The following is a 16871-nucleotide window of genomic DNA, read 5'->3' on the forward strand; positions in this document are numbered from 1 at the left end:
TTCCATCATATACTTCACCAAGAACTCGTTATCAACCCAACTAATTAAGGAAATGAAAGTTTCTTTATCTAATCTATCCAAACTAGTAAGTAATTGTTGTTGCTTCTTTTATCCACTAAAAGATCCCTATTCGTTTCATTCATAACGAGACCGACAAATAATGTTCCATTATGATTTACAATTTATGAGTTAATGGGAACTCAATAGCTTTTCCCCAATTTATGTAGTATATTTAAGAAATCTATAAATTTATAAATATTCAATTATAAACTCAGTTCTTATTGTATTAATTAATTAACTTGAGATCGTTATCGGAACACATAATTACCTTAAATCTTGAATCCATTTCCAGCGATTTCTACACGAGTTGAAATTCCATATAAAACTCACAATAGTCGAGTGCAAAATTACAATAGTAACACACAATCTTTCACCTTTCTTCCCGAAATGAAGACATTCATGAATAGATCATTTAAAATTTGCCTAATCCCCTTCATAGCAACTTTATTTTCTTTTTTTCTATTTCGTTTAGTTCTTTTACTTTTATTTGGATCGTCAAAGATTTGACTTATATATTCATCAGACTAAACAGGACCGCGTGAAGTTCAGTAACCATAAAAGTATTTTGTTATCAATTCTTGTCCATGGGATCATTTGGTTCGAGTATAAGAAGAAAAAAAAAATCGGCACAAAATTCTGTATAAACAATGCAGGTCCAAGTTTCAACATAAAACTTTGGATACTAGCGAAAACTTTATATCATTAATAAAAAAAAAGTTATTCATGGCGAAAAGATTCAGCATAATTATTAGTACAACATTTAATTTCTGAAATAAAGCTCCATATAATTCATATTAGCACAACTCAGAGCAAAAATTTATGTACTCACTTATTCTAAGCTTAATATTAGTTGTATTAGTAACACCTAGATAGAGCACCTAAAAGAGTCTTAAAAAGTTCTTAAGATTGATTCTTTTGGCTACTGCAATCCCTACAAGACAATTTCAATATTGTCGTTTGTTGCATTGACGATCTCTACGTTATTATTCACTGCAGAAAAGAGAATACATATTATCATTCATCATATTTACCGGCTAATTTGTCTGTAACCAAAAGACCCTTCATATATTTAGTGACCAAAAAGCAATTATGTGACTGCTAGTGTGACAAGTTCGGAAGGCTATTGTTGCTCAGTTAATTTGATATTTCCATGTTAAGATGTGAATGAAAATAACTTCCTAACCCAAAAAGATGGTGAAAGATAGCTCAAAATGGAATTTTGCATCAAGTCGTAGTGCTACACCATAACAAAATAGGGTAAAAACATCAAATGATAGATTTTGAAACTACCAAAAGAGGGCATGCCCAATAGTATTATCTACTTGCTCCAGCGGAAGTCCTATCACCCAGCAATAGAAGTGCTTCTCTGTAATTATGTGCTTTCTAACAACTGGATGACGATGAGTTTTTCTTATTCGTGCCATGAAATTTTCTACCAGCCTCAACGGCTTCCCTGCAATCATATTAGTACCTCACAACAATAAGAAAAGTTTGGCTATAGAAGCTACTGTATTAGACTAAGGTTCTACGACAAAATGATGCTATAGAAACATCATCTACAGTTGCTAAACAAAAGAGCTTCAAGCTTCAACATGCATACCTGAAAGCAGTTATGAGCTCCGTATTTTCATGGTCGATCTGTACGCCCTCATAGAAAGCATGGGCTGCCTCTTCAAACCTCTGAAAAGGAATGATTAGAATATCAGAAAATGTAGGTATATAAGTTTGCAATATTTGACTCCAGGAGAAGAAGGGCATGCCTGCAATAGACGTAGAGCTGCACCTTCCCGATAACAACCTTTTGCCCAATCTGGTCTCAGTTCTCTGCAGGCCTTGGCATCACTTAAGGCATGTTCAGCTTGCCCCAGGCGGAGCAAACAAAGACTTCTATTGGAAAACAGAGTGCCATCAGTTGGATCAAAATCGATTGCCTGCACAAGTGAGCCTCGTAAGTGATGCGCACACATTATTAATCAGTCTAATACATATACTTGCACCATGAAGAGGATAATGACTTCCTTTCATCATTATCTGCTTTCTTTTTCCATTTTTCAGGTGTTTTACTGGGGCAGGGGGGAGAGTTGGGAATTCAGGAGGAATCCAATAAGCATAACAGGTACCTGCGTATAAGCATCTACAGCCGTAGCAAAATCCTTCCTCTTAAATGCCTCTTCTCCGCTCGCTTTTGCATCTGCAGCTTTCTTCTTTGCTTCAGGAGTCACCTACAAACCAATCAATTATGCCGATGCAAGATATTTAGCACTATTATGTGAACTGTTTTCTCCAACAGAAGATGGTGTCCACGCTGAGGTACTTCAGATGAAAGACCCACACAAGTAAAAAAAGAGTACAAAAAGATATTGATCTTCTGTGCAATTCGAAGTCAGCTGAAACGGGACTCTGGAACCACATCACAGGTATAATTTCACTGACTATAACAGAAACTTTATGCATTTTAAAGCCCTCAAGTACCACAAGAAACATTGAACTATTCCCACAACATTGTTCGTTGGCACTTCTTGAAGACATTAATTTCATGCCCCAGAAAGAGTGTTATTATGTTTTTACTACATATACTTGCACATGCCACTTCAATTTGTTGCCTACATGTTTCACGGATGTATTTTCATACTCACGATGAGAGAATTTCCAATCTGTGTTCAGGAGTGCTTCACCAAAAGCAATGCAAGAACGAAAGAAAACATACACACAAGGAAAATATATGTCCACTTTGTTCCATTTTCAGAAATGGTTTACTTTTGTTCCAGAACTGCCCTTCAGGCCTTCACTGTAGAAGCTTATTCATTTGTGTTAATGATTATTATCAAAAGGACAAAACTAGAAAAACATGTGAAACTATTCCACTTTCTTGACATTATACTAAAAGGCAAATGCAAAAAATACAACAGAAGAAGGTAGTTAATACTTTTCACGTACAATTTGATAATGAGATGACCCAAAATTCACACAAAATAGGAAACATAGACCATTAATAACAGACCTTGGGTAAATCTTTCTTTGGAACTCTTGACTTGTTTGCTTTCCTCGCAGCTTCTGTTCTTTCCTGCTATTATCACAGTTTAGAAAACACAAAGAAGCTGAAATTTGCATGAGAGAAGGAAAGGAAATAGTCGCCGAGCTAAATACTTAATATCAATATTTGCAAGCAACTCTGACAGAAGACAAAACCAGCAGCGATTTATCTTAAAGACAAATTAAGCACCTGTTCTCTCCTATACTCAGCTTGCATAAACCCAATGACCTGTTTTCTCCTGTATTCAGCTTGCATAAACTCAATGACTCCATCCACCGTCCATTCTGGAACACTCTGAATCCGTGGTGTGACGGGCAATAAAGCTTTAACAGCTGCCCGACTGCCTCTTGTAGCTGCAACATGTAGTGGCTTATTACCATCCTGTAGAGATGGCAAAAGTTATATTTCAGTATCAATTAACAGTCCTTGCAGAAATTGCTAATTGATTTTTTTAAAGGGACTGGTTCAGAAATTAATAAAGTTCATGATTGAAGTTCTGTGTTTACCCAGAATAAAGTCCAGAATACCAGGGAATCCAGACATATATGTTAAGTACAGGCACCAGGTCGCTAATTAGATCAGAATAATCACATATTAAAAGTTAAAGATACAGTGGACCAGGCCAAAAAGAAGACTCCCAGGCCCCTTTAAGTCACATCTGTAGTGGTTTCACACGTAATACACCAGCTCTTTCATCTATAGATGTCGGTTTTCACCGTAATGAATGATGAATCCAGAAGGGACGAGACAATTGAGCATAAGTCTTCAGCAAACCGTAAGCTGTAAGAAAGCTTCAGATATATTACAGAATGCAGTGATCATTATCAAATCTTAGTTCTGTTATAAGTCAATGCACGGTACCATATCTGATCCAGCAAAGCTAAGCACTATCTACACTTCATCAACTAAATGTTCTGAACCCCAGATTGGACCAGTTGATCTGTCAACTCAAACGAAACAGGTCCCAGTTTACCTCAAAACCTGTCAGAACCGGAAAATCCACCAGTAGGACCAGAAAACCCATTGGATTGACTGGGTATACAACAAAATGGCCAGGTTTACAATTTCTTTTTAAAGGTCGTTAAGAAACCACAATTAGTAAAATACCTAGACCCTAATCTTGGTTTTATTTGTTCTCTGATTGATATTCCCCTTTTCAGCCAGCTATTTCTTCTTAGTCCCAGATCTCTATCTTGCATACATTCAAAATGAGCTCCAATCTCTCTCTCTCTCTCTCTCTGTAGAGTTCTCCGTCTTCAAAGTGGTGAGCAACACAGCAATATGCCTTCATCAATGCTCGGCAATGCAACAGAAAGGATTTTCACCTCTAGACACAAGAGAGACTATAGGCCATATTACAAGATTCATGTCTTTTCTTTTCTCCCTCTCCTTTTTTTTTTTTTTTTTTTTTTTTGGGGGGGGGGGGGGGGGGTGGCGGGGGGTGAGTGGAACAATCTCACTCTTGGTAGGTGTATGTTCTTTTAGTCGTGAAAAGAGAGATTGCATTACTGCATAACAAAATGACTTCAAGGAGCACAGTGTAAGACACCACATTAGTAAGCACAGTGTAAGACACCACATTAGTACATAAGTTTGTTATATTTCTTCCGAAAGATGGATTCTACTAATCAAAATGGACTTATATAGTGTTGTAGCGTAACAAAAAACCCAAATCCTTGATTAGGCCAGGAAAGACTGCACCACTTTGGGCCCAGGAAGCGAAGGGAATGAGCTCGGCTGCTTCTCCTCCACACTTCTTTTTCTCCATTCCCATTCCGCACGCACTACGCGGGCCATTGGCGCTTTGCACTCCTCTTATTCTTCATTGGACGGTTCGGATGGACTTCACTGTTCTTAACCAACTAAAATCGAAAGGACTGTATTACATCGAGATGTCGAATCACTCGATAGGGAATTTGTACCTCCTTATTTAGACTTTCGGCCCTTCATCTTTTTCGAAATTTCTTCCAAAAGATGCGAAACAACAAAGAACATTATATTCTGTTAGATTTCCTTTTCGATTACCTCATCAGCGGCATTAGGATCAGCTCCAGCTTGTAGTAAGTAGTTAATAATTTCTGCATTTCCTCTATGAGCAGCAATGAGCAAAGGAGTTGCTTCACCATCACTTAGCAAAGGAGTTGCTTCACTAGTCCTAACATTGACATTAGCCCCTGCCTGTATGGTAGCACAAAATAAGTTAAGCCTCAAGTAGACAGATTGCTCGCTAGCAACATAGCAAAAGCAAAATGGAAAAATTGAAAAAGACAGTTCCCATAAGTGAAATAGATGTTCCCGCTAACAACAGTTCCAATCTGGTGTAGCATATGCAAAAATTGCTTTTCAGAGAGAACATGAATTTGCTTTTTTTTTTTTTTTTTTTTTGGGGGGGGATAAGTAGATAGGAAAGATTTCTGTACCCAATAAACCATCTTTGAATATGTAAGCAATGTTTTCTCCAGCAGGTAAGGATGCCTTACTTAATAGACCATCTTTATTAAGTCTTCATTTCAACAAACCATGCTCAAAGAAGGATATAGTTGAACTCTGCATTTACAAGGGTCTAAAAGTAGAACGTACGTAACTTCAAACGGAATTATAGAATAAGAAAGGAAGATCAAAGAAGAGTTGATAAACATTGGGAACAACATGATCACATATTAACAAGCCTTTTAACAGGGGAATGACAACTACAACAAGCAGCAGCATAGGAAATGGTCATAAGTTCTACTGTATACTTTTACTAGCGTAACTAACAATATGTATCCAGCAGTCGAGACTCCACAGACTCCTCTTTGCAAGTAGAACCAAACACTCAATACTTTGAATTCCATTCACTTCTCTTTTCTTGAAACATTTTTTTTTGGGTTAATAACACTTTTTATCACTCAGTGATTGATATATTCTGATTTTTGCCCCTATGATATCTGATTAAGCGCATTAAATCTTCAATTAATTGAATTGTGCATTTTTGATCCCTTGCTTGTGAATAATCACAAATTTAACATAATTAATTAACCGTTTCACCACTTAATTACTCATGTGATATGTTAAATTTGTATAGTTACTTTTTTTATAAGAACAATTCAATCACGTCTGCCGGAAAGTTTTGTTAAATTTGTATTGTTACTCCATATTTGATGGTAATATAGTTCTATAAAAAGTCGAATATAAAATATTTTCTACATGAATGGGGCCAAAAACACATATTTTAATTAATTGAAGGTTAAATATGCTGAGCCATATATCACAAGGACCAAAAGCATATTTACCAATAATTTAGGGACCAAAAATATTATTATCCCTCTTTTTTATCAAGTAATAAATTTTATTAACGATGGGGAAAGAAAATATCCATATACAAGACGCATAACAAGTAGAGAACCTTACAAATATATATATATATATATATGGTTTTCTACAAAGGACATTCAATCTTCTATACCTACAGGAACCTCATGGGTGCACCAAAACGAAATAAGGGATAAGAGTCTATTCCATAAGTCTACCAAATTCTTCTCTATTACATCAAAAGCTCTCCTATTTCTTTCTCTACATATGGTCCACTTAAATGATAGCGGAGCAACATCCCATGCCCAGCGTCTTGTCTCCTGTCTTCTAAAGATCCAATTAAACAATACTTCTCTGACCATGTCTGGTATCACCCGTTAAAGACCAAACCAAGAGAGTATTTCCCACCACAAGCAAGGCACTATCCGATAATGTGAAGAAGATGATTCACATCTTCAACAAGCTTCTACACATGAAGCACCAACTGACACATGTAATCCTCCTCTTTTTCAAATTCTCAACTGTCAAAAAGTCACCTTGTAGATAACCAAGTGAAAAAAACAAACTTTTCTCAGTACCCTACGAGTCCATACCAAGAGATTTGGAAAAGTGCTCTCCTCCCTGCCTAGAAGTTTCTAATAATGGGACTTGAGAAGACAGATGCTATTGTTCTCTGCTCCCATTTCCGTACATCACAGCTAGCCTGTAGGAAACTTGTTTGTGAAGCATTGCAATAAAACTATGAAATTTTGTCACCTCCCAAACTTGCAAGTTCCTCCTAAAACCTCAATTCCATATGAACTTCTTAACCTTGTACCCTTTGTATTCGTTGAATTGATGTCTCCTTTTGGCATGAAATTATGTCCATATTTGTAAATATGGTACTCAATTTGTTGTTCCTGCAGCACCTGTGTCTCCAAAAACTTACCCTACTTCCATCACTTACCCTAAATGATACATACCCAAAGAACTCTTCCCTCTCCTTCAAGATATTCTTCCAAAGCCCGCACCTATGAGGAAGTATGATATTTTTAGTATCTCATTTGCCAGCATGCAAGTCTTCACCAGGTTCCAGACTATTTGGTCCTTATAAGATGCTCCAAGTGGTAGACCAAGATAAGTAGTAGTAAGCGCCCCCCACCTTGCAATTACATTATGTAGGACATCGATTACATTATTTCATTGGATAAAAAATTGAACTGATTGAGCAATCTTGAGTGTCCTTTATGCATTTATCCATCTAAACTCTCTGCATTTTATGCTTTTGCTTTATTAATTTTAATAAGGTGTGACGTTGGCAAAGGTAGTTGAGTTTTTGCTTTGGCTTATGCCTTGAAAAATAAGATGCACAAATTCATAAACCTATGTAGAAAACAATTTTTTTTCATAATATTGAGCTTAACCAGTCATAAAGCTCCTAAGCAAAGCCTCTCTCCTAACCTCAGAAACAAAAAAGAGAATTCTTGAAATAAATGCAACATGGATGTGAGCCATTAAAAAACAGCTACAGATTTAACAAGCCGAGTAGATCAAATCTTGTCCCTCAAGTACTTTCAGGGGACCCATTTTCCCCAGAAAGGCAAAAGGGAACGAAAACAACATCGAAACAAGATAATAAATCTGTAAAAGATGACTATCCACCGAAAAGAAATGTTTAAATTGCCTATTTAACAAACTGAAAGCTGAAGTCTAATTTTTGAAAACTGGTAAATTAAAAGCTGAAGTCTAATTTAAGTCCCGAACAGTTTGTCACTGAACTTTTTATTGGAAGATTGTGTTTTTATCGCCCGTGAAATTGAGGTAAAATATGTTAATTTTAATGGTAATAATTTTTTGATAACCGAGAAATCCCCGAGGACCGGTGGCGCAAGGTTCAAAACTCGGTGGATAATGAACCCAACACTTTACCCTTCTCCATTTAATGCTGGTAATAAACTGATCTTACATAACTGAAATTTTTGACCCAGCAAAGAACAAAGAGGCAAACGAGGAGGCTTTTTTCCCTTCTATCTTTAGCAGTTTTACTCGTTTCATTTTTCTAGGGGTACCACTCAAGGCCTTGTTTATCCTTTTAAGCATGTTTAACCTACAAAATATTCAAACAATATTAAAAAGGACAAAATAGCAGAATAAAGTTGAGAGTTTCAGGAAAGAAAAACTCTAAGGTGTAATAGAACCAAGTGTCACATAGCTCTTGTATGATCAAAGCAGTTTCTTGCGGTTTAATCTAACACAAATTTCGCATGGTTCCAACACATAGCTAAGTGCGGAATGATAATACATCAACCAACAGCACCACATGTTCACAACTTCTTGGGGATGCTGAATTGTATTCAGCCATTTAAAGTACATATAGTGAAAGAGTAGAACAATCTAATGAATATATGAAGTCTTAAGGAGAAGATAGAATTTTATTGACCTTTAATAACAGCTCCACGCAAGGCAATGAATTGGCTGCTACAGCTAATGGCAAAGGACTGATATTATCACCTTCTGTTTTAACATGAAGCTGCACAAATTAACTTTTTAGGTCATATGAACAAATAGAAATTATACTTTTTAAAAGAGTATCTTCACCACATCCCCCCTCCCCCCTTTCCCCCGTAAACCTATCCTCAACATTAGAGAAGAATGCATCAAAATGAAAAAAAGAGTACAACCCAGAAGGAATTGTGTTTTTCCACATATTATCAACATGTACCCTCTCTAACGAGTAAGAAATGCAAATCAGGTGATGTATGCAATAAAGAATGGATCTGAAAAAATTATCTTAAGTTAAACTTGTGAAAGAAAAATTTATCTCAAGTTGAATCGACCAATCAAAAGCTAATTTATATACTATATCTAAGCTAACTTCTTTAATAAAACTTCTTTTTTTGCAACACAAACACACTAACAAATAAGTGAAACTGAAAAGCATGAAAGAAGATGGTGAAGTCATTCCGCTTAAAAAACAGAAAGAAAAAAAAAAAAAAAAAAAAAGAAGAAGAAAAAAAAAAAAAAAAAAAAAAAAGAGGGAAGGGGGTGAGGAAAGAAGCCTGGCAGGTTGGGAGTGGAAACTCTACACTGTTTGGCAAAGGGAAGAAAGTACATAAAACAAGAGGAGAAAGTAACAGCCCGACATCTATTAATTGGTCACTTTTGAATAAATCAGTGCAAGAAAAGCGTGTAAGGATTTGTTTGGTTGTGTAATTTGTTTGGTTGTGTAACCACCTCTTCTAAAAGTTCAAGCTGTTAGAGAGGGGATACTTTTATTTATTTATCAATACGCCTCCTCACACGTGGCCTGACCCTTTTTTTCTTTTGGAGGGGAGGGGTGGGGGTGAATTTTTTCGATAAGGGTGATGGTGATATTTGAAAACAACATCTCTCCCTATTATAAAACCACAATGAACTGAATAACCAACTAGGAAGCTTTAAGTCATTAGATAGGAAACACTTGAATCATACAACTGCTTTCCACTTTGTCTAGAGAACTGCTAAACAATGCCTGGCATTTTTGATTTGATAATGAAGGGTTTAAACAGGTAGCAATCACTCACATTAGCATGGTGTTCCAGCAAAACCTTAACAGCATCTGCCTGGGCGAGACCTGCAGCCCACATAAGTGGTGTACTACCATCACTTTGCAAATCAACATCTACGCCCTTTGACAGCAAGAATTTTACCAATTCAATATGTCCTGCAAACGAAGACAATGCACAATAAAATGTCACTCTATGAAAAGAAGGATAAATAAATTGAAGAATGCATGTAGCTAAACACATCACATATGCAGGACACCACTACGGATAACAATACAGCAGCAAGGCATGACATGTTGATTGATTTTCTCATTGTTTTACCAATAGATAACTACAAGCTGCCGCTAAGATCTCAGCTACTGATATCGGTTAGAACATGATTAGATCCCCGATTCAGACTGTGGCAACAAAGGAAAATAGATCTGCAAATATATTTTCACGAGAATTTGTGGTTTTCTCTTTCACATGTGCTTATGTTCTTGATACCCCATTCACATTCATACTACTTAGAAGAGAGAGAAAAAAAAGGTCTATGTAAGGATGAAGTGAAAGAAATGTGGCAGAACAGATAGGCTTATGATGGACTTTTAACAAATTACAGCAGAGATCCTCAGGGTGTTAGTCTGCCTCCTTGTGAATTCTGTAATAGCGAGTCCTCAGATGCATGCAATTAATCATGTTCTCCAGCCAGCCATAGTTTCTCCTCGTGGCCCTCCTTTCTGAAGTCATCATTAATATTCATGCATCATTTATTAATAACCCCAAAAATTCAAGTCAGGCTGACGTTTACACTTCTCATAATTCAGCTAACAAAATCCAAGTATTAGCCTACATGTAACAGCCCAGCCCACTAGTGATATTGTCCGCTTTGGGCCTAGGCCCGCACGGCTTTAAAACGCGTCACTAGGAGGTAGGGGATGCTTACTTACATACCCAGCACCTCTCCTGTGTTATGCCGATGTGGGACTTTCCTCCTAAGCTGGGTGTCACATACCCCCATTCTTATGGACTCAGCGTCCTCGCTGAGGTTTGCCCCACCACATGCGATTTGCCTAGACTCAGCACTAAGGTTTGCCGCGCCTACCCGGGATTTGCCTAAACTCAGTTGAACTGTGACCCACCATCGACAAGGCTGACACAAGAGTGGCTCTGATACCATTTGTGACAGCCCAGCCCACTAGTGATAGTGTGCGCTTTGGGCCTAGGCCCACAGGGCTTTAAAACGCGTCAATAGGAGGTAAGGGGATGCTTACTTATATACCCAACACCTCTCCTGTGTTATGCCGATGTGGGACTTTCCTCCTAAGCTGGGGTGTCACACTACAAAGCTTCCTCATTTAGCATAAAGAAACAGCTATCTCCAACTGTCTTCTTATTCGTCATGTCAAGTAAAATGAACAACTTCAAATTCAAAATGGAGGGAGCAAATTATAATAGCACCAGAGCTATCCTCTATAATGAACATATGAACAAAGCTGCTGAAATAGCTAGATCCACTTTCTCAGATTCTGTCTATTTAGAATTTTCCTTTAGAATCAAGAACCTTTTTCTTGAAATGGATAGAAACAAGAAATTTTTATCCAGGAGAGATAAACATGCACCCTTTAGAATGAAGAGGAGAAGCAGATGGACTTTTTCCAGCCTGCAGAACTAGTCTTGCTCTCCTTCAAGCTTCAACAGCTTGAGAAAACTTTTCTTTCAACCAATTATAATATTTTGAGATGAAGATGACTCGTAATGTGTTTGTTATGAACACAACAAAGGCTAATTATATGACCAACAACCCAAATTTTATGTTTCTCATAGAGTTAACTTAAATGGATCTTCTTCGTAATACACTTTCATCAATAGAGAAGAACAAACAAATGAGACACAGAAGTTCTGATTACATACTAACTTGGGTGAAAATCAGCTAGCATCCTTACTACATTTTCATTGAAATGGTCATCCAATCCTGCATAAATTACAATATCAGAAAACTTTTTTGACTTCTGCCAGTTCTTTGAAGCTCTAGCAATCTAGGGTCATTTCAAGTCATCAATTTAGAACAAATGATGTAGCATTGGCAGAAAGAAAGGAAAGAAAAGGCAAATGAAGCGAGAAAGGTCAAATGTTCAAGGATTTTAAGTAGGTGTTTGGACTTTGGCCATAGATTCCAAATATTTTTCACTTTATTTGGAATTTATAAAGTTGGAGTTGAAGATGGAGTTGTGTTTGGTTATACTTTTTGCAAAAAAATATTTGGAATTGTTCATGTTTGAATTGTACTTATTTGATCAGTACTTCCATTTTCTCCTCACAATAGACGTTGTCCTTTGCCATTAGCTTGGAGTTTAACTGACTCTTCCTATATAAGAAAGCTGAAAATTTTGAAGCCAATGCATAACCTATAACTGATGGGCTCAGATAAGGATTGGATCTCAAAGAAGCAGAGTGTTGATTGCCTTATTTTTTATTTTTTTTTGATGACATGGGAACCCGCAGCCGCTACCCTTCGGGTGCGCACAGGGTAAACCCAGCTTCTGTGCAATAGCTCGCAAACCACACAAAAGAGGTAACCCGCACTAGGCAAGGCTGGTGCAACGAGCTCGACCCAGAAGGCATGTTGATTGCCTTATTTGGCGGATACAGAACTTTGATCATTACCGTTTGGTTCCTATTTCAATTGGAGCAACCATGATTAAGGCTACGCTTATATATGCAAAATAGCAGGCTACTTGGGGATGCTACAGGTTGAACAAATAAAGCCCTTCTAATACTTTTTTCCCTTCAGTAAGAGGGGTCACAAATTACAGTATCCCTTGTTACTTCCAAGTTCAATTACCTGTTCAATAAACACTTAATCCATAACGAGAGTCACTCTACAGAAAAGAAAACTCCTGTAAACTTAATTATTTAAGTAAGATGGTCGCAACTTACAATCATTTATTACTTCCAATTAACTGTATTTCTGTTCAATCAACTATCACTTATTCGATAACAAGAGTTGCAATATAAATCAAGTCCACACTAGCCCTTGCATGTGTTTTGCTTTCTGGCTGCTCGCTTTTTCTGATCTACTATATCATTTCATTCAAATCTCCTTTAATCTGTGTTATTACACAATGGGGAAATTTTTCTAGCCTTCTGTTTTGCTGAAGTTGCAACTTTGTTCCCAGTTTTGAGTCCTTTTTCTACTTCTACAATTGCCATGTTATAGATATTTCTTACTTGCTGTTCCTTTTCTCTTTTAAATGTTGGTAGTTGTCAATCAGCATGTGCGACACTTCGACTAATCCACTAGATTAAGTAAAGATGTCAAGTAAACCTGTCTACCCAGGGTTAAGTAGATGGGTCACTATACTATTATTAGGTCATTCAATAATAATGTCAACTCTGCTAAAAGGGAAATTTGCGTATCTATAATTTGACAAATTCTCAGTACAATTTTCTCTTTCATATTCCTAAAATCCAAAACAACTCATATCCCCCAAATTCCATCAATTAATATAAAGTAATAAAACAATCAAATTTTTTGTTAAAAATTATCATTGAATTTTTTATCAAACATTTCATCAGAATATGTGGAACTCCCAAAATAGAAAAGTTCACTGTACAAGAGCCACAAGGTTACAGCAATTAAATGCAACTGAATCCAGGAATCTTTCCCAAGCACAAATAGAAGCTTCAATCACTTCTATTAACGAAGAGGAAGAACCTACCATTTCCTGCAGCATGATGCAAAGCTGTTGGCCCCGAGGGGATGGGAGCAGGATCTGCACCCTGTTCGATGAGGTACTGGACAGTAGCAGTGTGTCCTTGCCTAGCAGCATGAAGAATAGGAGTCTCACCTATGAAGAAACAACATATTCAAATCAATATACAGCAATATCACTTTCAGCATATATCAATCAACCAATCAATAAGAGCACAATCTCAAATAAGTTGGGATCAATAATCTGAATCCTCCCTATATTCGCTGTATTTGAGTCTACCATAACCATATTGATGAATAATCTGTCTTTCAAAGCAAATTAAGGGTTTTCAAAAAGTTGACATTCCCTAAATCATTCCCTTGTCCTACCAGCACTTAATGTAAATGTAAAACTAAGCCTTGATCACAACGAATTAGTATCACCCATATGTATCATTTGCATCTATCATTTTGTTTTGTAGCCAAGTTCGTGTTGATTCTTAGAGAAGTTAGATCTTTTCAGATAACTTCCCACCCTTGTGATTTTAGTTTTACCTTGTCCCTTTTAAGCACCTTCAATCATCACAATGTCACATCTACAGAGGTGCATTTGGAGGCCTGCACAGGACACAGCCAAACCATTACCGTAGTCCTTCTCTCATTTATTAGTGATGTGTACTGCTTGCATAATGTGATTATTTCTAATTGTATATATTCTTGTATGATTGCACATTGATTTAACATTGGCATTTCTATGATACTCGTTGTTGCCAAGTCGAGCACATCAGAAATTCAATATTCATACCCATAGAATATTGTTGGTCTCACAACTATTCCATAGAACTTGTCTGTCAATTGTTACTTATTAGATAGCTTCATTTCTACTTTAATTCGATGTGCTACATTTTCATCTATCATATCATTCTCTTGAAAGATTGAAAGACTAAACTTAAATATTTGAGTTGTCTGCACTTAGGCACCACAATGTTGTCAAATATTTGGATGAACAAGGAAACATTCAATAGAAAATACCTTCTACATCTTCTCATATAAAAAGAGAAATTTATTAGTAACAGAAAATACCTTCTTCATCTTTTTCATTGACATTAATCTTCAACTCTTCCACCAAGTACTTGCACAACTCAATCTTGTCTTCCGTAGCAGCAAAAATCAATGCCCCTCGTTTGTTACGATCCTTCACATTCGCCACCGTAGCGGCCAACCCTTTTCCATCATCCAGTTGCTTTGCCAATTCTGTTTCACAATCATCAATACCATATAGCATAAACTGATATCCCAAAAATAAAAGTATGTCTCTTTCCTTTTTTTTTTTTTTTTTTGGCAACTCCCTCCATTTCAATTTCTTTATCTTACTTTCCTTTTTAGTCTGTTTCACAAAGCATGTCTCTTTCCTTTTTTTAGCAACTCTTTAATTACAACTTTTCCACATGACATATTTCAGAACACAAAATTAGAGGGGCATTTAAGTACATTCCATATATGTTTTAGTTTAAGACCACAAGATTGAAAAGTCTTCATTTTACTTTCATTTCTTAAACTCCGTAGTAAAGTCAAAACCAAACAAATAAATTAAAACGAAGGGAGTACTAAATTACTTACTTTTGAAAAGCTTAATATTCCCTGAACAAGCAGCCTCCAGAAACTTCTGAACCTTTTCTCCTCTAACTGATCAAAACAATTTAAAGATATATATTAAAAAGTAACATGCATGCAGTATTTGAAAAGAAAAAAAAGACGAGAGGTGGCAGAATGAAAACCTATCAGAGCACGAACATGAGCCATAACTGAACAAGGGTTTTGCCAAGAAAAGAGCGGGTTTTGCTGTATTTCAAGCACTTTTTTGACTTCTAGTCAGCCCAAACATTACCCTTTGGGGTTTTACACGTAATAGGGTCAAACTTCTCTATAAGCCAAAAAAAATTGCATAAAATTTCATTTTTCATTTTTAATTGTCAAATTTTAAGCTTAATCTCACTTTATACCAGGAAGAAAAATCTTTTATTGATGTAAATATATATTTATACAATATTCCTCATCATAAATTGTATATTAAAGTATCAAAATATTTGATCAAAAGTCTCTAGACCTATTATTGGTAATCTTAAAGATTTTACTTCTAAAAAGATGATTAATCATTGAATTATCAAAAAAAGATAGTTGTTGTAAAAAGGTAATTTTATAAAGAGTGTACATTTATAGGTAAAAAGTTTTATGTGATTATAAAGAGGTGTTGTTATATGAGGATGTTATTATAGAGAGGGCATTGTGTGTCACGCTCCATAGGGTGTATGGTATTAAATCTTTTTAGTCTGAATAATTTTATAATTTATTAAATTTATCAAGAATTTCATTTAAAAATTTGAATTATAACTTGTTTCAATAGAGTACTTAAACATGATAAAGTGCTATTATTAGACACTTTTGATTCAGATTTTAGAAAAGTTTATGCGTGTGATTTCAAAGCAAGTACCGGTCTACCTGGAGAAATGTTTTTCTTGGTATGCCATATTATGAGAATTTCAGTTTGAAAGATGATAACATTGTAAAAGATCATCTTCTGCTACAGTTTTGATTTGTACGTTAATGTCATATTTAATTGACGTACAATTCTTCATAAAGAATATTCACATCGTGTATTTCTTTTGGTTAACATGATCCAATTTATGTTCTTAGTCTATCAAATCAAGAGATTAGAGTAAGAGCTCTGATATACTCAAAGTGAGATAAGGAATTAAATTGAATGAGATAAGGAATTAAATTGAATGCTTTCAGTGGTCGTATTGGCCGGTACTTTACTTATTTATTATGACTATTCCGGTGGCACTGTACCTCTGTTGGTGACTGTTTTGGTGATGCTACACCTTATTTCCAGGACTTTCCAACATCATGTCTCTTTAGTAGCTATTTTTAGCACTTCTTTTGATTTAGATTTTAAATTTTGCCCTCATATTTGAAATCTTTGATTTCAAAGCAAGTACCGGTCTAGCTGGAGAAATGTTTTTCTTGGTATGCCATATTATGAGAATTTTTAAAAAAAGATGAGTTTAAAACATTGTAAAAGATCATCTTCTGCTACAGTTTTGATTTGTACGTTAATGTCATATTTAATTGACGTAGATACTTACTACTTTGGTAATTCTTCATAAAGAATATTCACATCGTGTATTTCTTTTGGCATAAATTTGTTAACGAATTATCAAACTTATGTTCTTAGTCTATCAAATCAAGAGATTAGAGTAAGAGCTCTGATATATATATGTATTTGAGA

General features: G+C 35.9%; 1 protein-coding gene across 1 annotated transcript; it reads right to left on the bottom strand.

Annotated features, from left to right (window-relative positions):
• Positions 1-1176: 1176 nt before the first annotated feature.
• On the bottom strand, positions 1177-15481 carry LOC132063645 (uncharacterized). The gene is made up of 13 exons (XM_059456298.1): positions 15361-15481; positions 15203-15268; positions 14666-14836; positions 13611-13739; positions 9928-10067; positions 8805-8894; positions 5120-5272; positions 3284-3475; positions 3062-3127; positions 2181-2282; positions 1821-1991; positions 1661-1740; positions 1177-1513 (listed from the first exon to the last, which is right to left on the bottom strand). The coding sequence occupies exons 1-13, from the start codon at positions 15383-15385 to the stop codon at positions 1444-1446; spliced, it is 1455 nt and encodes a 484-aa protein (XP_059312281.1). The 5' UTR covers positions 15386-15481; the 3' UTR covers positions 1177-1443.
• Positions 15482-16871: the final 1390 nt, after the last annotated feature.

Source organism: Lycium ferocissimum, chromosome 7 (genome assembly GCF_029784015.1).
Source record: "Lycium ferocissimum isolate CSIRO_LF1 chromosome 7, AGI_CSIRO_Lferr_CH_V1, whole genome shotgun sequence".
In the NCBI taxonomy this organism is placed as follows: Eukaryota; Viridiplantae; Streptophyta; class Magnoliopsida; order Solanales; family Solanaceae; genus Lycium; species Lycium ferocissimum.

Coding starts and splice junctions, on each gene's coding strand:
- LOC132063645 (XM_059456298.1), bottom strand. CDS start 15,385: ATGGCTCATGTTCGTGCTCTGATAG. Junction 15,269..15,360: donor TCATGTTCGTGCTCTGATAG/GTTTTCATTCTG, acceptor TGTTTTGATCAG/TTAGAGGAGAAAAGGTTCAG. Junction 5,273..8,804: donor GCGTGGAGCTGTTATTAAAG/GTCAATAAAATT, acceptor GCTACCATACAG/GCAGGGGCTAATGTCAATGT.